A 21,351-nucleotide genomic window follows, 5' to 3' on the forward strand; every position below is an offset into this window, starting at 1 on the left:
TATTGTAGTTGTGTAACTCATTTTTGCCAGCAGTGTTTACATCCTCGTTATGAACTGAAAAAGAGGAAAAGGGAGGAAGGAAGGAAGGAAGGAAGGAAGGAAGGAAGGGTGTATGTAACACTCATCAGTTTAAAGTCTTGTTTTAATTTTACATCTTAACAAATTAAAACGTACTGATTTGAAATCGCTTTTCAGAGATTTTTTTCCATGCAAGATCAGAAAAACTAGAAAAGCTTTTTTGTCTAGATCCAGTATTTCAAAAACATGATGAAACCAAGTGTTCCTGAGCACACCTGTTCTGCCTCAGCAGATGGACTGACATGCACTTATTTCTTCAGAGTTCAGGCACCTTGTAAGAAAAATGTCAAACCTCACGAAAGATTAATCCACAGACTAAAATATCCTGATTTTGGGTAGTAGATATTGACAGGCCTTTTCTCATTTCTCAGTGTTGAAAGTTCTTGTAAAGCGAACTTAACAACAATTATTTCTTTACAGATTGTGCCTTTTATTGGTCCCTCCCCCTGGGATCATGTTAATGAATATTTCTTGCAGAAGGTAAGAAAAGATTGATATCACTAACGTCTCATTTTATTAAAATGACCATTTTACAGTAGGTTAGATTTTATATGTGATGAATGGAAAAGTTTCCCATGTTTTTGGCTTGTGAGGGGCCGTGTCACAAAGACCGTTGTGTGATCAAAGAGTTCTATGAGGTGGAAAGATGTGTTTGATCACATAGAACAATGGCATTGATCACGAGAATCCTTCATGTTTGTCTGGTTTGGTTGGATTTATCAGCACTTTCAGAGAAGCTGTAGAAATAATCTGAAACTTGTAATTGCAACAACTTTGCTATGCCATGGATGCAGCATATTTTGGGCCACTGCGTAGTTGCCAAGCAACCAGTGGAGACTCCAGGAAATGAGCTGGGCCAACAGTGATCTGTGATTTTTAAACTTAATTTTTTTTTTGGCAATTTTAAACAAGCAATATAGTGCACCCAGGGATGGATTTGGGTGGATTTCTGCTCATCGGTGAGGAAGCATACAGAACCAGAATGCAGTGCTGCTTGATTACTGGTGACAAAAAATTGATTAATTGACAGAAGACAATATGCAGAGAAACTGGCCTCAATTTGACTTTAAAAACAAAAAAAGCAATTGTTCTGCTTCTTTTTACTTTTAGGAAATAGCTTTTGTTGCTCTTCCTTTCCTGAGGTGGGAGAGAATAACACTTGCTTCATCCACAGGAAGCACAGATGACATAACTTTCCAAGTGCAACAAGCTATTAGTAGATTCTCTCCACACAGTGGGGATAGCGAATGGTGTTGGCCCATTGTAAGTGTTATTATTGCAATCATGCACTTTGTACTTGTGGAAGCTTGGAGGAGGACAGACACATTTTCACTTGATCTCATTTATTTATTTAACATTTGATTCCTTTGGCAAAGTCTGGTTCACACCAACAGAGAAATAATAAGAAAAAAAAATTTAAACCTAAAAAGGAAATACTGTGTTTAGGCCATGTTTGCATTGAATAATTTTAGTGGTGTAAATGTTCTTCTGGGCATGTGGCTGAACGAGAGTGGATGACCGGGAGAAGCAATGAGAAAAAGGTGATTACTGCAGGAGACAGTGAGAGCCAACAGCCAGAAGCTGTGTATTCACCTTTAGAACAAGGAGCAAGAGTTGGATCGATACTTCTCTCGCCTTGCAACCCGCTCATCACTGGAGGCTGCAGGCGAAGTGAACAGCTACAAGGAGCATTTATTACAGGCGTACTTGGTGGCTCTGTGGGACGCAGACCAGCAACTGCTGGTTCTGCTTGCAAGCAGTTCCCTGCATAGATTTAACCAAAGCTGCATGTCAGCACCGGGCTACATGACATCACGTCCCAGTGGGCCAGTGATGAGGGTTTTTGACAAAGCAACAGCAATTCCACTGGCCCTGGGAGGATTACTGTTTTGTCAAAGTACATTTACTGTATGTTCAGGGTTGTATCCACATTTTTTTCAAAAGAAAAAATCTCATTTTTCAGTTTTACCCTTTTTTATTTTACAAAAAGGAAAGTTTTTTTTCCTTTTGACTCAGGATAATCAAAACTGAGTTCACCGTCTAATGATATCATCTAACTACAGTGTACTGATGCTGCAAAACTTAAAACTCAGCACGAGTGTGTGCTGATGTTTATCCTTTTCCTGCTATGGAAAACCCTATATGACTTGCCTGTTTAGCTGAGTTAAGTTATTGATATGGACATTTAAAATATTCATACTATTAAAAATAATAGCAAGGTAAAACACAATTTCATGGTATTTGATCACAAAGGAGTTTATAACTGATGTCATATATTTCACGATTCATTCTGTGACTCATGTAATTGCTTTCAGATCTTTTTTCCCTACAGTATATACACTAGCTTCTTAATGCAACTGAATGACAAGAACTGCAGATCAAATAGATATTGCTGTAAAAAGGACTAAAGAATTAGACTTTTTTCATGTCATTTTAAAGACATTTTCTACTTGACAGCAGAAAAGGTGGTACGATACCTAAAGGACACTAAAGACGTTGATTTTCCTTACTGGGATGTATTTATTCCCTCAGAGGAAGTTCAGAAGAAACTACTGCGTATGACATACTCGAAAAGTCCCAGAGATCTTCATTGGAAGTTTGAGTTCTAATTTTGTGTTGTTTGTCATCTGCCTTTGACTGTCCAACGCAATTACATCTGAAAATATTGTTGTAAAGGAGCCAACTCACATGCATGCAGTGCGATATTCAGCCAAGGAAATAGGACTGTTTTACTTAAATAAACGAGTTGATGGACGGACCGTCAAAGGTTCCCTGTCTAAATACATTTTCAATCAAAGGCAGTAAACTGTTTTTGTGTAAGAGCCATGAGCCAACATATTCTGTATCTTCACACAGAACAATGCAGAATTACTGTATTTATAGTTATGTGTAAGTAAGTAAGTATACCCTATTCCAATTTGAAGGTTTTGCAAATTGAGACATGATGAAAAAATAATCTGGTCTTACCAGGTCTTAAATTTGATAAATATAACCTCAGATGATCAACAACTCATGGTGTAATTATGTAGCAAAGTCCACCCTTACTGCTTTCATATAATTTAAGAGGGCAAATAGCAGCCAGGTGCTGCTAACCATAAGCACTTGATTAACAAATCATCAGCAAATGTGACCGTGTCTATAAAAACAGAGGTTTTGGAAGTTTACTGATCTGTAGCACTCAGGTGTGTGTTAACGGAGGAAATCAGCACTGACCTTAGAGAAGCAATTGTTGCTACCCTTCAATCTGAGAAAGGTTATAAGGCCATTTCCAAACAATTTAGAGTCAATCATTCTACAGTAAGACAGATTATTCACAAGTGGAAAACATTCGAGACGGTTGTCAATCTTACCTGGCAATTTGACCCCAAGTTCAGACCGTTCAATTCTCTGTTTGCATTGAGATGTATCTCATGCTCTGCAGGCCTCAGTTTGCAAGTTCATTACAGAACAATTTGAAGAAGACTGAACAAGTATGGTTTGGTTGGAATGGTTCCCATTAGCAAGCCTCTCCTTGCTAAAACAGAACACGGGAGCATAAAAGGTTTGCAAAGGTCCACCTGAACAAATGACAAGACTTCTGCAACAATGTCTTTTGGGCAGATGAGACCAAAGTGGAGATGTTTGGTCATAATGCACAGCACCACTTTTGGAGAAAACCAACGCAGCATATCAACACATTTACCTCATACCAACTATAAAGCACGGTGGCAGAGGGATTATGATTTGGGTTTGTTTTATTGCCACAGAATGTGGACACTTCAACGGGTCAACCATAAACTCCTCTGTTTACCAAAGTATTCAAGAGTTAAATGTGAAGTCATCTTACTGACAGCTAAAGCTTGGCTGAAACTGGGTCATGCAACAGGACAATGATCCCGAGCAACCGAATGCCTGAAAGAGAAAATAATCTAGGTGTAACAATAGCCCAGTAAAAGTGCAAACCTCCACCTGATTGCAATGCTATGGTGGAACCTGAAAGGTAGCTGTGCATAAACGAATGCCTTTAGGCCTCGGCGAAGCAACCCTGTTTAAAAAAAGTGGGCCATGGTTCCTCCATGTCAGTGTAAGAGACAGATAAGCTCATGCAGAAAATGATTACTTATAGTTCTGTCAGAACCACTCTAGTCAAAACGAGACGAGAAACAGAGATAAATTTCAGAAGCTTATTCTGAATGCATACAATTTGTGTTTGGCGGTATGGCTCTGTTCGGAGGAAGTTCCCGACTTTTCCATGAGCTCCATGGAAGCCAAGACAGGGAACAGCAGCATCCTCAGGTGGAGTGCCTTCCATTTGCTGTAAAGGCAACAACCCCCTAGAACAGAGCAAGCAACAATGACAACAGTATGACATTGTTTGCAAAGAGTAGTCGGTGGAGCAGGGGAGGTGGTGGATGCAAGCAGAAAGCAAAAAGAGCAGTGACAGCAACCAAGTTTAAATGAAGCGCCCCAAATGCCAGCATCCAATTGCGAGCAGCAGCTGATTACCCATAAGCGCAGTTGGTTTGTGGACAGCCAACGTCCCAGCAAGCAAGCAGAGCAACATCCAAGCAAAGCAGAGCAACATCCAAGCAAAGCAGAGCAACATCCAAGCAAAGCAGAGCAACATCCAAGCAGAGCAACATCCAAGCAGAGCAACATCCAAGCAGAGCAAAGCAACATCCAAGCAAAGCAGAGCAACATCCAAGCAAAGCAGAACAGGATCCAAGCAAAGCAGAACAGGATCCAAGCAAAGCAGAGCAAGATCCAAGCAAAGCAGAACAGGATCCAAGCAGCAGAATCCAAGCTCAACAGAACAGGATCCAAGCAGCAGAATCCAAGTAAAGCAGCACAAGATCTAAGCAGAGCAGGATCCAAGAACAGAACAGACCCTAGAACAGCAGAACGAGATCCAAGCAAAGCAGCAGTGTTTATCTACGCAGATCAGCTCTTCATTCAGGGCCTATCAAAACGATGAGCCGAATTAATACAAGCAGAACATACCTGAGAAATAATAATCGCAGTGGATCTACATGATGAGATTAATTCCATTATAGCTATAGTTGGGTTATGCTCCCTATATGAGCAAGGGCAATAACCATCCCCGGACACACGGCGGCGAATGAACCGAACCACAGGCACAAGCACTCCACACCCCGGCACGACAGGTGGCGCCGCACCCATCAGGCTGTAATGCAGACATACCAATCAGCAGCGTGTAGCACCTGTTGGGGAGGTGAGGCGCGCGCTCCACTTTAGAGCATCACCGCGAGGACCCAAACGGACCAATTAGGAGGATGGCTTGTAATCCAAATGCGCCACACAGCTACAGTCACGCAAAATCATGTGAACTCGGTGAAAAATAAGCCGTGTGTCTAACCGCGGCAGCCCTGCCACATACAGGAGCCCGCCGCGGCCTACCTCAACTCTGCCCGCGGCGCGCTGTGGACAGCCCGCCCGGTGTCGCGTCTTGGCTCGCTGGACTTGGGAAGGTTGGGTGTCCTCCACGGCGTCCATCTCAGCCGAATCTTCCGAGTCCTCCGGCAGACTCTCCGACTCCGCCGGCAGGCGGGGATCCATGCCGGACGACAGGGTAAGCAGCAGCAGCAATAATAATACTAGCATCGGCGCGTATGCTGATCGGAGCTACGTCTTGCAAGCAGAAAGCAAAAAGAGCAGTGACAGCAACCAAATTTAAATGAAGCGCCCCAAATGCCAGCATCCAATTGCGAGCAGCAGCTGATTACCCATAAGCGCAGTTGGTTTGTGGACAGCCATAGGGGTTGGGTCGGCGTCAGGCAATAGACAAAGGGCGCGTTGACTACGTGGTCTGCCAGAACTATTGCGATGCTCCATTTGCTGCTAAATGTGCTTCTATAAGCTACTGAATCGTGGGGTGTATTTTGTTTTACACATACCGCTTCTTTAATTTGGGTTACTTTTTTTCCAAATAAACTTTTCCAATTTAGTTTTAACAGGCTAATATATATTGTTAGTTCAGCCAAGTAAAGTAATTTTTTCCATTTTGCCTGAATGGAAGCTACTGGCTTTAGCTGAGTTGGTTAAATTCTTATCAATGCCCTTATCTGGCACCGTCTGTGCTCAAGAGCAGACGTTTACTAAACACATTGCAGCAAACAGTCATTCACATTTCTTGCATTGACTTAAAATGAATGATTCATCCCAAATGTCATGGGTGTGATGAAGAACAATGAAATTGGGATTTAACACAGGGACCACTCATTTCTGAGCTTACCATAATTGCCATTGCAGGCAAGGCTGCTCTCGGCGTCCATAGTCATGTGATTTTGATCATTTGAGATTATATTTACCTAATAATTAGAGCAGGTAAGGATCAGATGATTGTTTATTATGTCCTCATACATAAACTCTTTTAACTGAAGTTCATGGTGTAACTGGAAGAGGATTATTTAACATCAATTGCTGAACTATAATGTTTACTGCAGTGGGGAAATGGGTACCATGTCAGTCTATCTGCATCACTCATATTAAAGGTGAAAGTAACATGATTACTACAGTGGCCTCTTTAGTCCCCCGACTGGTTTGTGAAACTTCAGCGCACCTGCTTTTTGACTGAAGCATTTATTTATTGAAAAGTCCTAATTCTTTGTACAGTCACTTCACGCTCGGCTATGGCAGGCAGGCACGCCTGCCGCTCCAGACATTCCACCAGAGGACACAGTTCCCAGGTCTCGAACGCAATCAAGGCAGCGCTCAGTGCTGTATCGAGCCGTGATTGAATGGAACTCATTTCCAGCTCAGACTGCTGGGGCACACAATAAAGCAAGCTTTGAAAAAAAAAATCAAACAACATCTGTTAGCTCTGTGCCTGTGAACATATATGTGCATTTTATTCTGTACATAGGAATGGGAATATGCGTGTGAATGTGTTTTAGTACTATGTGCTTACTGCTTGTGCATTTGCCCCTTTAATGTCCTGTTCTATCATTTGGTAGAGAACATTTTTTGTCACTTTGAAAAATCTTTGGATGTAAACCTTCCATGTGTGCTACTAGGTTTCAGTATGTAACGCTAAAAGTAAGTAGACATCATGCCATTAAAACATTTTTCTATTGCTTTTATGCCAGTGAGTACAGTGTGAATGTAATTCGTAATATTTATATAATAATAAATTGCATTCAGTTAAAAGGCAACCTTTAAGATTTTTCTTTTTACCCCTCTGATACTTTTTTTGCAGCTTTGGTGGATCGCAAGTTTTTACCACTAAGTATTTAAATCCATTAAATTCAATATTTCTGCATATTGAATTGAATGATTTCATGTAATGTGAAGGAGCCACTGGTTGTAATGAAGCCACAGAGAGCCATCACTCCACTCTGTAGCTCCCCTCGGATCACTTTTATTGCTTATAATGTTGTTTGTTGCTGTAGCGGGCGGCAATTTTCAGTTTGGAAAAAAAAAGAGAAACAGGTCTAAAAACCCACTGTAACTTACTTACTCACACCCAATGCCCAGTTAACAGCCAGCTAGTGAACATAGTGGAGCATTTAACAGCGAAAGAGCCAGATATTCCCCTTAGGAGTTTTTTTTTTTTACATTAAATAGAGCTAAAAGGAAAGAGAATATTGCACTTAAATTTGTTAGCTGGCTAGAGGCACACCAGTTTGCAGGATGTGTAAACTGAAAACTGTTTGCTAACAACTTTGCCTTATCAACTTAAAAGGTGATAATATGTCAGTGTCATGTTTACAGATTGTTTCTGTTGCCTTTAGTGACTGGAAAAAAACACATTCTGCAAGCTGGTAAATGTAATTCATTGAATTTATCTGCACTCTGCATGCATAGTAACCAGCTTTTATACCCAAGCACAAATCAGACCTCAGCACACTCACTCTGAACTGCTCCGTGTCTCAGTGGAAAAAGATTTCCATGTTACACATGTTGGAGCTTTAAAAAGCTGTAGTGATTCACCTATGCAGTTTTGTTCTTTTGACCCTGTTAACTCTGTGTTGTAGTGCAAGGAAGTGTGAATTGGCAGGGATTCTTTCATATGCTTTACTGTCGAATAGACGTGGGAATTGTCCTCGGGTGCAGGGGTTGTCGAGTGTAGATAAAGAAGACAAACAAAATTGAATCTCTGGGCTGGATTTATTTGAATTTCAGTGTGCAAAATTGATCTTGATTTTACCGTATATTTTTTATTTTGAAAAGTGGTTGTACCAACAAGTTTATCAGTGTCATTAGAAAGTCTTATGATGCAGACTGATTTTAATTTATAGCTAGTAACGACATATAGAACATATGACTATAAAGTAAGTAAAGATAATGTCGAGATTATCTCTCATAGAAAGACATCAACCCCTATTTTAAAAGTACACTCTGTAACAGATTGCTACTGTCACATCTAAAATCTTTTAGTAATTAATATGGTGACTATAGTCAGAATTCACCCTCCAAATGATCTGTATGGCACCTGAATGCACAAACAACTGTAACATCCCTGCCTATGTTGGCAAATAATGCAATTATTGTGTCACTTACGTACATATCTAAGTACATATATATATATATTTATATATATAAATGTGAATATATATATGTCTGAATCAGCTAGTTAAAGTTACTCTTGTGAATGTTGTGGCTTCTATGGAGGTAAGATACTGTATTTCCTAACAGGCAGTCCAAGGATTCATTCACTTCGCTGGCCACCGTCACACAGACAGACAAAAAGATGCACTGAACCTGTGACAGAATGACACGAACTGTGAGCATCGCTTCTTTCTCATCTTGCCCCTGTGATGCTCAACACTTATCAGGTTTCGTTTATACGGTGGATGGGTGGGTGGTGAATTTAACACGTTTCTGTGCGTGTAAGTGTGTGGGTGTGTGTCAGTTTGTCAGCAGTGGCGCCTACGGGATGTGAACACATGGGACCACAGTCGACTTAGGAGGATGATTTGCGGCAGGCTATGCTGTTGTAAAACGCTGGTGTATTTGTCAGCACTCTGCGGTGCCCGTCCAGGAACACTGACTCAGATAAGTGGCTGCTCTCGCACTGTAGCGAGTGTATGGGAGGTCAGAAAGGTGTAAGAAGTGGCTAAGCAACACAGAGGAATGAAAACGTGTGCAGTTAACATTCCACATTCAGCTGCCAGGCAAGATTTAATGCTTGGTGTGGGAGAGGGCTCTTACCATTGACTGACAGTGAGTCACTCCACTCCGATGCAGACAGCATCTGTTGGAGTGAATTTAATGCAACGTGGATTTCTGCTCTTTGAATGATGAGTTTTCATAACCTTGATGCAATATTACTCTGTTCAAAGTCAGCTTCGAGAATGAGTAAACATGTGACAAGAAACCTTGAGAGAGTCACCCAAAAGGCCTCAGCTTCCATGTTTTACTCAGGCTTGTACTTGTGTTGTTAGGCTTTTGGTTGTCTGATGTGTTGCAGACCGGACCGGAATTGAGAAGCACTGAGTTAACCCATCATGTTTGTATTCATGACAGACATAAACATTATCTTATACAACTTCAGTTGCAGGTTCTTCTGTTTTGTGTTTCACGATGCCCCAAATGTTTTCCACTGGGGAAAGGATTAGAGAACAGGCAGACCAGTCCAACAACCAAACTATTCTATTACAAAGCCATGATCTTGTAATAGATGCAAGGTTAGAGTTGTCTAGCTGAAATATGTAAGGCCTTCCCTATAAAAGACATCACGGTAATGGGAGCATATGTTTCTCTAAAACCTGCATATCCCTGTCAGCATTGATGGAGCCTTTTCAGATGTGCAGGTTGCAGGGTACATATGCACCCCTATACCCATCAGAGATGCAGACTTTTGAACTTAGCGCTGATAGCAAGCCAGGTGTCCCCTCTCCTCTTTAGTCCAGAGGACGTCACATCAATGAAAAAAAATATATATTAAAAATTTGATTCTGCTCTGACCACAGAGCATTTTTCCACTTTGCCTTAGTCCATTTTAAATTAGCTTTGGCCCAGAGAAGACAGCATCATTTCTGGAACCTGTTCACCTATGGCTTCTTCTTTGAATGATAGAGCTTTAAACTGCTTTTGTGGGTGTCACCATGAACTGTGTTCACAGAAAATGATTTCTAAAAGTGTTCCTGAGCCCTTGCAATGATTTCCATGACAGAGTTATGCCTATTTTTCATGCAGCGCTGTGTGACGGCTCCAAGATCACAACATGCACTATTGATCTTTAGCTATGTCCTTTGTACACAGAAATGTCTCCAGAATCTTGGAACCTTTTGATATCATGCCCTGCTGATGATATGAAATTCAATATCTTCACAAATTTATGTTGAGGAACCTTATTCTGAAATTGGTCCAGAATCTGCAGATTGCTGAACCTCTGTCCATTTTAACTTCTATGAGACTCAGTCTCTCTAAGGTGCTCTTATTAGACTTCATCATGTTACTGCTGCTGCCAATTTACCTTATTAGTCACCGAATTTCCTCCATCTGTTTCTTTTCAGTACAACTTTATTTCCAGCCTTTTATTTCCCTTCTTTTGTTGCCATGAAATTCAAGATGAGGTCATATTTTTTATTAAATAGTAAACTGTCTCACTTACAACATTTGATATGTTTTCCCTCTTCAATTGCGAATCAAATATTTTCTATAAACTTAGCAAATTATTGCATTCTGGTTTTTTTTACATTTTACACAGCATCACAACTTTTTTGGATGTGTGGTTTTAATATTTGATCACAAATCAAGTAAAGTCCAATGTAAAGATGAATTATAACTGTTTCTCTAAAAACAGAAAGGCATATTATTGAAAGGCCGACCATATTAGATTTAGTGTTATCCAGAACAGCTTTACAGTATATCAGAGCTATCTTCTTCTGTCAGCTTGCTGTGTGCTACTGGGGATACATTGACATTAGTTCAATGTCTTATATCAGACTGAATTCTGTATGTCTTTCTACTAGTGTCAAATATGCAGTAGATAATACTGACATAAAACTCGAAAAATATTTCCCTTTGTCTCAGAATTCCTCTGTTAGTGAGCATTAGGGAAGATTTATCTCCCTCTCACGGTTAAAGGAGAGGGAATCACAATTCACTTCACAGTAAGCAGATTTGTGGGGATGGCAAAGAACCTAAAAAGATTTGTGGAAATGAGGGTCCATTTCCTGCTCTGGAACAAATAGCGCCTCTTAAATATAAAGCTCATTTACATGTATGAGTCACAAAATAGTTCTCCTGCGCATTGTCAGCGCAGTACCTCTAGGCTGTACATCACCACGATGTCTTATATTTGGCCTCTGACTGTCGGGTTTCTTGCTGTGGTGGAACAATTCATACAGTAAACTGAATAGCCTGTCCTATTTGCTGAGAATAATAAGTGATGTTGTCTGTCTTTTGCCTTTCACTCACATTGCTATGTTGCATTTATGGGTTTAGTGGCATAGAGATGGAGACTGTGTTTAAAAGAAAAGCTGTTTTTGTCAGTATCAAATCACTTAAATCACAATAAACACAGCAATTTGTCATGCACTGGGACTGTTTTAATGTTTCATGCAAATATAGTTAATTAAACCTGGATGTAGTGTGTGCAGCACAGGCGGCGTGGTGGTTAGCACTGTAGCTTTGTGGGATCTCTATTTAATGTCATGATTGTTTGTCTTGTTTGCTTCTGTGTGGTCTGGTCCATAGTGTACCCAGTCTCTTAACCTGTGACAGCTGGGATAAGCCCTCAATGACCCTGAACAGGATAAAGCCGATGTGGAAAATTAATTCATTGATTTTTTTCTTGTACATTTACTGAGATATTGGTTGGATACAGCTACTTGCTAATGCTTTACTGAACAATGTCACCATTTAACACATTCACATACAGTATCCCTGCCAACGAACTAGTTTGGAAAATTTAGAGCAAAGAGTGAATGAGCCTACCTCAATCATATGGTTGATACAAAATATTTGTGTTGATGCCAATAAGCAATGTAGTCAAAATTGGATTAATAAAGTCTGTGAATCTGCTGAACATTGTTGCAATTCAGGCTTTGCATTAACCAACAGTTAGTTGCTGGTTCTAATTTTTCTCCTGTCAGTGATTGATTACACAAAAAAGTTTGATCGCTCTGACAGAACGGCCCTGTTTCAATGTGACGCCACCTCCCTTTATTCCTACCATTTAGGAGATATACTCTTCCGTCATCTCTTGTGCACTGCACTGGCAAAAAGAACAGGAGCAGACCCAGTAGATGTCCTGCACTCCCTATTTTTGACCAACCAACTGGCCAATCAGGGCAGACTGGAGCCTTCAAGAAACAAAGTGTTTCAGTGAGAGGGTGGCGAGCAGTGCTGCAGCATTGAGGACCTGTAAATCTATGGCTGTAGACACTCCCTCCTCCCCAAAAAAAGAGATAATAAATCTGTAAAGGAACATGATATGGGCTGTAAAAGCCAAAGGTATATGATTCAGTGTGCAAAGTATAGGCACAGAAGGGTATAATGGAAATGTGCATAGATTCAGAAAATTGCCAGTTTATGTGCCTCAATGATTTAAAGTGTAACTCCCAATGCTGAGTCTAACTCCCCCGCAACATAACTTTGAAAAATGCTACTATAAAGTTGATAGGTAGCAGTGAGGGATTGTAGCCACATTAGTTATGGAGAAGGTGACAAATTGTTTAAGAGTGAAAGAAAATATTTTTTTTAAAACTTGGGGAAATGTTACATTTATATTGGACAAAACACTGAATACACTAATTCCTAATTAAAATAGATGTATCTTGATATTGAAATATTTTCGAACAACAACTTTTGAGACGCTCCCTCTGTACTCTTGTTTTATATTGTGTTGTAATGCAGATCTGCTGTTTTTTAAAAGAAAACAGTTGAATTGTTTGTGTATGCAAGAGAGTTTTCCTTCCACAACACTGTCGTTTGTGCACTTGTTACTACTGCTCCTCCTGGTGGTTTGTAGAATTAAACAACTCACAGTATGTGGAAATCTCTTGGCTTTACCCTGCTATGATATGCTGCCTCTGAAACAGCAGAGATAATACATGGTGCCTTTTTTTTTCTTTATTCCATTACAACTCTGAAAATCCAAGGACACATAAGAAGAGATTTACTTCTAATTGGGTTCTAGCTCATTATCTTTAAGTTTGGATGTATAGCACTGTTCTCTTGTGGTTTAAAATTATACACAAATGTCTCCTTAACTGTTGTGCATGGCTAATTACAGCCTATATACCAGGAGACACACTGGCACATTTTTAGTAAACATTTATTAGAGAAATAGAAATTAAAACAAGGATAAAAACGTATTAATCTGAAAAATCATTAAGATGTCAGAAATGTACACTGAAGTTTTCTTACTGCATATTGATTCATCTCGACACAACTATCAGACTGCATTTGCTAAACAGAAGTATAAGTTAAGTCTGAATTCCACGTTAAATATATAATTCCTGTGTTTTTTTCATCTTTCCACATCGCAGGTTAAGCCCTACAGGTTAGAAGACCTGTACTGATTGCAGACATGTTTTAAGCACGATTTCTCAGCCACCATGAAAGGGTTAGGAGCCAGCCGAAGTCGTCACCTCTCTGACTCCTGCGAACCAGGGGGATGCTCCCAAAATCCTCTGTGTCCTTTGACGTCAGACCCTCATAGCTCCTTTTTGTTGAGCCCTACCATAAACCATTATGGCACTCTGGACCCCTATCTCCATCAGTGCACTTCCGCCAGCCCCACCTCCCTGGCCCCTGACTGTCTGCTGCCTTTCAGCCAGATGACCAGCAGCAGCACCTTCCCTCGTCTCCATTTTAACCCCCAGGCTGATCAGCTTGACTGTTCCCAGACCTGTATGGCTGGTGGTGGAGCTGGGCAGGGCAGCAGGTCAGGTACCCTATCCTCATCCTTGTCAATGGGTATGGGCTTGGGTCTTGGACTGACTGGTGCTCCTATGATAACTAGTGGATCGGCCACCATCTCTTCTGCAGCAGCAGCCAAGATGAACCGGTTACCTTCCAACCTTTTGGATCAACTTGAGAGGCAATTTCCCCTTCAGCGCGATGGCTTCAGTACTTTGCAGTTCCACCGAGGACGTATGTCCAAGCAGCGCAGTGAGAGTCCAGGACGCATACGCCACCTCATGCACTCTGTGCAGAAGTTGTTTGCCAAGTCCCAATCCTTGGAAAACTCTGGTGTAAAAGGTAGCCTGAATGGTCGCTCTGCAGGAGGAACAACAGGAGGTGGTGAGGATGGTGGTAGACCAAGTCGTAGGAGCAAGAGTAAAGACAGGGCTAAGACTGAGGGGCAAAAGCAGAGACCTAGACCTAATACAATAGGCCTCTGGAGCTCAGATGATGCCCTGGACACAGACACTACCAAAGCTGGCACTATTGCTGTAGGTTACCGCAACCCACTGAGCATGATGACTCTTGGCAGAGCGGTGTCAGACAGCCAGGCGCCTCTCAGACACATCCCACAGGGCTACAACACTATTTCTGCACATTCTCTCAAGACCTCAAAAAGCAGTAGTGACCTCAAGTTCCTGGCATGCCCAGCGACACAGGTAGGATCCAAGGAAGAAGAGGCAAGATCCAGGGGAAGCAAGGATGATATGGTGGTCAAGAGGGGCACCTGGTCAACTCTCACCCTCAGCCAGGCCAGGCAAGTGTTGCAAAAGGGCTCTGCTACAGTCAACAGGACTCTGCTTAAATCAAAGTCATGCCATCAAGACTTGGCACACCAGTTCCTTCAGGTAGGAGGCCCAGTGGGTATTTATCTTTACTGTCAAATCTTTCTTTGAAATTTCTTTTATAGGATTTTTTTAGTTTAGTTTAAGCTTTAAAAATCATCCTCATCGTCATTTATTACTTTACTTTTTTCTTTTTACTGTGTCATGCTTATAGGTTTTCCTCAGAAATAATAATAGTCATTGTGTTTTTGGAAGTGCTTTTGCTATCAGACACAAGCTATGCTATACAAACATTAACAAGGGATGGACATGGAGTGTCTGCATGACACAGTCTCACAAAAATGTGTGTTTTCATAACTCAGGTCCCCCTAGAGGACTGGACAGGAACTTTGGGTCGTGGACGGACCAGGGGAACTGAGATCCCTTGTCGAAGGATGCGAAGTGGCAGCTATGTGAAGGCTATGGGAGACCTTGAAGACAGTGAGGACTCGGAGGGAAGCCCGAAACCTTCGCCCAAATCCGCAGCTCGGCGTCAGAGCTACTTGAAGGCCACCCAGCAGTCCCTGAGCGAGCAGCAGCCACCACCACCTCAACGCCAGTGAGTCTCACAGCACAGACAATCCAATTAATCAAACTGGAATTATGGCTTTGGATATCGTGCTCATTGTTTTGCCATAGTTAAGTTTTTTTTTTACTTTACATTCATGAAAGCATAAACAGTATCTGAATTGATAAATGTTAATGTTGTGGGAAGAGACTTTCTTCTCGTGTCTTCGAAGGCAGTCAGCAGGTGGCAGCATATCATCACAAATATTGTTGGGGTGTGCGGCAGCATTTAGAAAACAAGTTCACAGAGGCTGTGCATGGAGGTAGACATGCAGCTCAATACGAAGGGACAAGAACGGGCATATAGTATCATCTTTATTTGCCACAAAGCAAATAGGAGGTAAAATTTTGCCATGTGTTTTACTCTTACTCTTACTACACTTACATGGACAGGCCTTGCTGCTACGCTCTCATGCGGGAGGATTATCTGTGGTCTCCTCTACAGAGTGCATGCTCTATGCAGCATCTGAGGTCAGTGTGATCCACAGGCAGGCAGTGTGGCCCTGTTTCCACCCTCACTTGCCCTACCACTTCTACCCGCCACCTTTTTTTTTTTTGCCCATACCTTCCTCGTATTTCTCCTCTAAGCCCGCAGTTACATCTCTCATCTTGCAGGTACCCCGAGTCACATGTTCGTTCTTTACTCCTAACGTGATTCCTCAAGCCCTGATGTCATGACATGCAAATGTTCATGGAAATCACTCCAGCACACCCCACTGCTTAGTCCACAAACATTTTCACTGATGCCAACTGGCAAGCCAGAACAGAGGAAATAGATTTCGAAGAACAATTAAAAAAAAAGACACGCATACAATCCTGTTTAAGTTTTGCTCATGAATTGTTGTTTCCTCTGTGCAGCAATTCTAAACCCTAAAACATATTTTGCCATCCACACATCTCAGTAATATTTAATTTTTAAACACTCAGGGGAATTTTTGAGTGTCATTTAAAGTAACCCCTAGATATCATCAATTAAACACAGCCTTCACTTTTTCCACTCTGTTTCTCGACTCCTGAGAGGCTGATTATTAAATTCACTTCCACAGCTCCCTGCCGTCCCTGAAAGAGCTGAACACTAATCGGAGCCTTGATAACTTAGACTGCCTGGTGAGCCCCCTGGAGGTCCCTCCATGCCACAGGAACATTGATTTCAGCCAATGCTCTGGTACACTGGGCAGAGGCTTGGCCACTCAGGTACGTCTTTGATGGATTTTACGTGTTACTCTTACGGTAGTTTGTGATATTGTTTTGTTTGGAAAAAGATTTTTCCCTTTTCCCCTTATTTTCCGCTCCAAAAATTGAAGAGTAGATGTGATCAATGGCAAACAAAACTGCACTGGCACAACTAAATTTTGAATCCACTGTAAAGAAATATTTTAATGCATGTCTCTGAGTGCAGTGACAAATATGAATGCACCGGTTGGCAACAAGGTATAAGAACAGAAAACTTTAGAGTCATTGTAGAATGTCAAACAGGAGCATGTGCAGCAGTGTAAACCTGAGTGAGCCCATTGTATAGCTTCACATGGATTAGGCGCAGAGTCACACCAGGATGAAAATAATTTATAGTGAGGCAATGGGGTTACTGTATTTGGCCATATTTTCTATCAACCACTCAATAACCAGTGTAATGAAGGGGGGGGCGACAGGTGTATCTGGTGGGAATACAGCAGCTAATCAACAGATCTCAGAACCAGTGTGAAGTAAACACAGGAAGCAAAACTAGCAATAATGTGTAAGATGAAAACATTTCAAAATAACACAGGAAATGATCACAAAGCTGACTGAAGTGAAAGAAAATAGACAAACTCCCTCCCCCCCAAAAAAACAAAACCCAAGCAGTAACATTATCTACATATTATATATTTCTAAAGCATTTATTTTTTGCCCACAGCTTAACTTGCGGGAATAGCCAGTAAGTTAGTACTTAAACCTACACAGTGTGCTACTTTATGTTTCTGTACCACACGCTTTAGATTTTTTATATTTGAAACAATTTAGTTTTCTTTATTTTCTTCTCCTTCAATAATCCCCTCAAAATTTCTGTTTGACACTTTGGAGGTGATCCAAGCCTTACGTTGGCACTGCACAAAAAAACATCTACATTCACATAAAGCAAATATTACCAGCTCTAATTATAAACTATTGTTAACACCTTGGAGTCACAGGGACCGTTATACTGCAGAGTAAGAACATCCACACTTTAATGTGTGTCTGTCTTACTGAAGTAGAATTTTGAAGACATGACATCTACCAGCAGCTCAGTGTTTTTCTATGTTCACACTTTTACTGAAGTCAAATATCTAAATATCGCTTTCACTAGCGACTGTTAATGCGTGTTTATCAGTCTGCCCTCTGCCCTCAGCGTGTGAGTCTGCACACGTTCTTTCAGGTATGCGGGCAGGGCTGTGGGCACCCTGCGCCGTACTGTGAGGGGGAGTCGAAGGCAGTAGAGGCTCTGGATCTTCCTGCGCCAACGTGCTTCCGCTCGCGCAGCCACAGCTACCTGCGGGCTATCCAGGCTGGCTGTTCCCAGGATGAAGACACAGCCTCTGTGGACTCAGAGTCACCACCACCCACCACTTCAGCCTACAGCTACAACTCCAACACAAGTGAGTACAAATGACAGGACAATCCCTGACTGCAAATTGGTTAAAGTGGAGGAAGAACTAGCTTTAGGATACCATTCTGCTACCTTAAAAAAATGAACATTGTATAGGGAACTGAAAATAAACTAAAGACATACTGCACTTAACTCAATCAAAAGGGAAATTTTAAACGTATTTAATTTCACATACACTAACTCTCATAATACTGTATAAAGCGCCCTGGTCAGAACTATTGTCACTCTGGAATTTTAACAAAAAACTTACATTCTTATTAGTAATGAATGCAAAAGACAAAGTTTTACTATTACAATGTTTGTAAAAAAAAAATTCCAAAGTTATAGAACAGCAATAAAGAAAGGCTTTCAGATAATAAAGCAATAAATATTATAAAGTGTAAGCTTGGCTATATTATTGGTATCCTAATGATCTATATTTAGTTCCTCGGTACATATACAACACAGTCTATGGAATAATGTTTTATAGATGGGGGAAACCAAAGTAGAGCTTGTTTAAAAAATACTGTGCATCATATTGTTTATAAATGATCAAATGAAACCCAGAACAAATCTGTAAGTACAGTAAAGCACAGTGGAGGTTCTATCATGCCGTGGTGCTACTTTGTTGCTTCTGGTCCGGGAGGCAATGAATGCATCAATGGAATAATGTGATAAAAAAAAAAAATTGTCCATAAAGGCAAAGTGTTTTCTGCATTTGGGGCAAAAAGAACATATTTTCAAAGAACATAACCAAGAAAGCAACAGAATGGTTGTGCTTTATGGAAATGGAGATTCAATTAAGTTAAATTCAATTTGATTCAGTTCAGTTGAATGATATTTGATCAAACTGCTGAAGTATTGATATTGAGGAGAAATGACTAAATAACTAGATAGATAAGAAAACACAATGAAGTAGAAATAAAATAAAATCAATTGACAAACTTAGAAAGTTAAAGTGTAGCAGAGACAGAGGTGTGGATGAGATATCCAGAGATGGTCATGAATGGATTGGAGTGTTGTCTTTTTAGCTGATGATGTCACACGGTTTCATCAGGTAACACAGGTAAACTCTCTTGGTAGACGCGGACGGAAACTCAAAGCCAACAGTTCAACATCTGGGGCGCTGAGACGGTTCTTCTAAGTGACATGTCGAGGATTACAATACCTGTGGTTAACAAGAAGATGCAATGAGTTCTGACCTAGATCTCAGTGAAAACTTTTGGAGAGAGCTGTGATATTTTTTGTTACAAGTTGTGCTCAAATACACACACACACACACACACACATATATTTATTTATTTATTTTTTTCCCTCAGTGGAACATGTATAATGATGTCTCCACCTCACATTACAATGCTGCTGCTAATTCAGTCGCACAAATTTAATGGGATGTTTCAAAGGTCAGAAACAAGATAAACCCTATTACTGTTGCTCTGATTTTAAACCAATGTGAGTTATTACTTTGCAAACTGCAGTTTTTTTTTTTTTTTTTTTAAAAACATCTGCTAAAACTGTCATAAATACAAAAGGTAAATAAATCTTTATTTATTTTATTTTTTTCTGAGGCATAGGTTTCCGGTTATTAGATGCAAGATAAAGGAACAGGATTAGTAACAACTTGTAAGTGAGATGTCTTTATTTCCTCCCCAGTGCAAGGTTTAATAATGGTAAATTTATACTTCCAAGCATTGTTGGAATTACCAAAAGGGTCATACCACCAGACAATATGTACATCCTCAATATCCAGTTTAAGTGTCTCATTAGTGCTTCAATTCATACTGGACTCATGCTTCATAGAATGCATATTTTTATTTATTTTAACGGTTCTTTGTAGATTTATGATAACTTAAAGGATAAGACCGGTTTTTTGACATTGGGCCCTTGATTTCACATTATAACATGATGTTCTACTCACCCCTGCTTGTTGTTGAACATTTGGAGCTGTTCCGAAGATATTCGCGAGGCGTCTGGCTGCTCTCTTGAGATATTCGGCCATGAAACGGTTTCCTATGGGCAAGCTTAAACAGGCACAAACTATGCTGTTTATAATTTATTAATTACTCTACACCAGCACTGATAACGTGGAGGTGCGTCGCTTACTTAAAAAAATCCGGGTTACTAATTTTGAATTTTAGCCGAATGAATAAACAGGCAGCAGGTCTGTGGGCTGCCTGTGGCAGTAGCACGACGATGACGTCAGTAACACCCACTTTACGACAAAAAAATCAAAATTACAATAACCCGGATTTTTTTAAGTAAGCGACGCACCACCACGTTATCAGTTCTAGTGTAGAGTAATTAATAAATTATAAACAGCATAGTTTGTGCCTGTATGAGCTTGCCCATAGGAAACCGTTTCATGGCCGAATATCTCAAGAGAGCAGCCAGACGCCTCTCGAATATCTTCGGAACAGCTCCAAATGACAAACAACAAGCAGGGGTGAGTAGAACATCATGCTATAATGTGAAATCAAGGGCCCAATGTCAAAAAACCGGTCTTATCCTTTAACAATGATACAGTTATTGTATTGAATTTTTTTATTATTAATTCTTTGTAATTATCATGTGCGTTATGATATGGGAAAATTGTACATTAATAGTAGGCCTACTGTTATTTCTTTTCATATATGACTTTTGTCTCATCCATTGACCATGTGGTTTTATCAGTATATACAACCTTTGTTAGTAATGGGTTTCTTGTCATTGGGGTTATACAGTCGAATTACAATGTAATAAACGACATCAGAATAAGCACAGATAACATTTGAAAACAAGTGTAACTACACCTGGTGATGTTGTCAGGAATTACTTGGTTGCGTTTCGATTGCATCATTTTGAGTAGGCAAAGTGTTTCACCTAAAAGCAAACACAAAAAGAAATACATTCAAATTTGACCCAGTTCTGTTGATTTCCAAAACTTTATTTTGTCTTATTTTTGTCATTAACCAGGATATTTAGTGCTTTTTGCTGGGATGCCTTTGTTATGATATTTTGTTGAAGGAGTAAAAAACAATAACTTCGACAGGAAATGGCTCAAACCCCTCATAAGCCCCATTGTTAAAGGTAAGAATAGATCACAATAGGCTGAATATGTGGTTGGTGTTTTTTTTTTTTTTTTTTTTTTTTTTTTTTATTATGTCTAGACCACAGACAGTTCCCGCGGCGTCACCGTCGAAATGAAACGTAACTATCCATAGCACAGTCAGAAGCAACGTAATACCGAAGCTTAAACCAATCGCCTTCATCTTTGATTAACTCGAGCTCCAGATCTATCCAATCGTTTGTAGAAATCAGTTACGGAGAAAACGTGGACTCCAATCGTGGTCGTCAAGGGCGTGGACTTCAAATCTTTTCTTTCACAGTGTCGTTGTGTATCCTACGGCAGGACACTGTAGTCTGTCTGCAGCTCATGAATGAACG

General features: G+C 40.5%; 1 protein-coding gene across 2 annotated transcripts in view; it reads left to right on the forward strand.

Moving 5' to 3' along the window:
* The window catches only part of dlgap4a (discs, large (Drosophila) homolog-associated protein 4a), a 114,726-nt gene that overhangs the window by 73,243 nt on the left and 20,132 nt on the right, over positions 1–21,351 (forward strand). For both annotated transcript variants that reach the window (XM_075474960.1, XM_075474958.1), the window contains 4 exons: positions 13,518–14,783; positions 15,083–15,318; positions 16,373–16,520; positions 17,692–17,938. In XM_075474960.1, coding sequence (XP_075331075.1) covers positions 13,587–14,783; positions 15,083–15,318; positions 16,373–16,520; positions 17,692–17,938 — 1,828 coding nt within the window. In that variant the 5' untranslated portion in view covers positions 13,518–13,586. The remainder of the gene's footprint in view (positions 1–13,517; positions 14,784–15,082; positions 15,319–16,372; positions 16,521–17,691; positions 17,939–21,351) is intronic.

Source organism: Odontesthes bonariensis, chromosome 10 (genome assembly GCF_027942865.1).
Source record: "Odontesthes bonariensis isolate fOdoBon6 chromosome 10, fOdoBon6.hap1, whole genome shotgun sequence".
NCBI classification, from domain to species: domain Eukaryota; kingdom Metazoa; phylum Chordata; class Actinopteri; order Atheriniformes; family Atherinopsidae; genus Odontesthes; species Odontesthes bonariensis.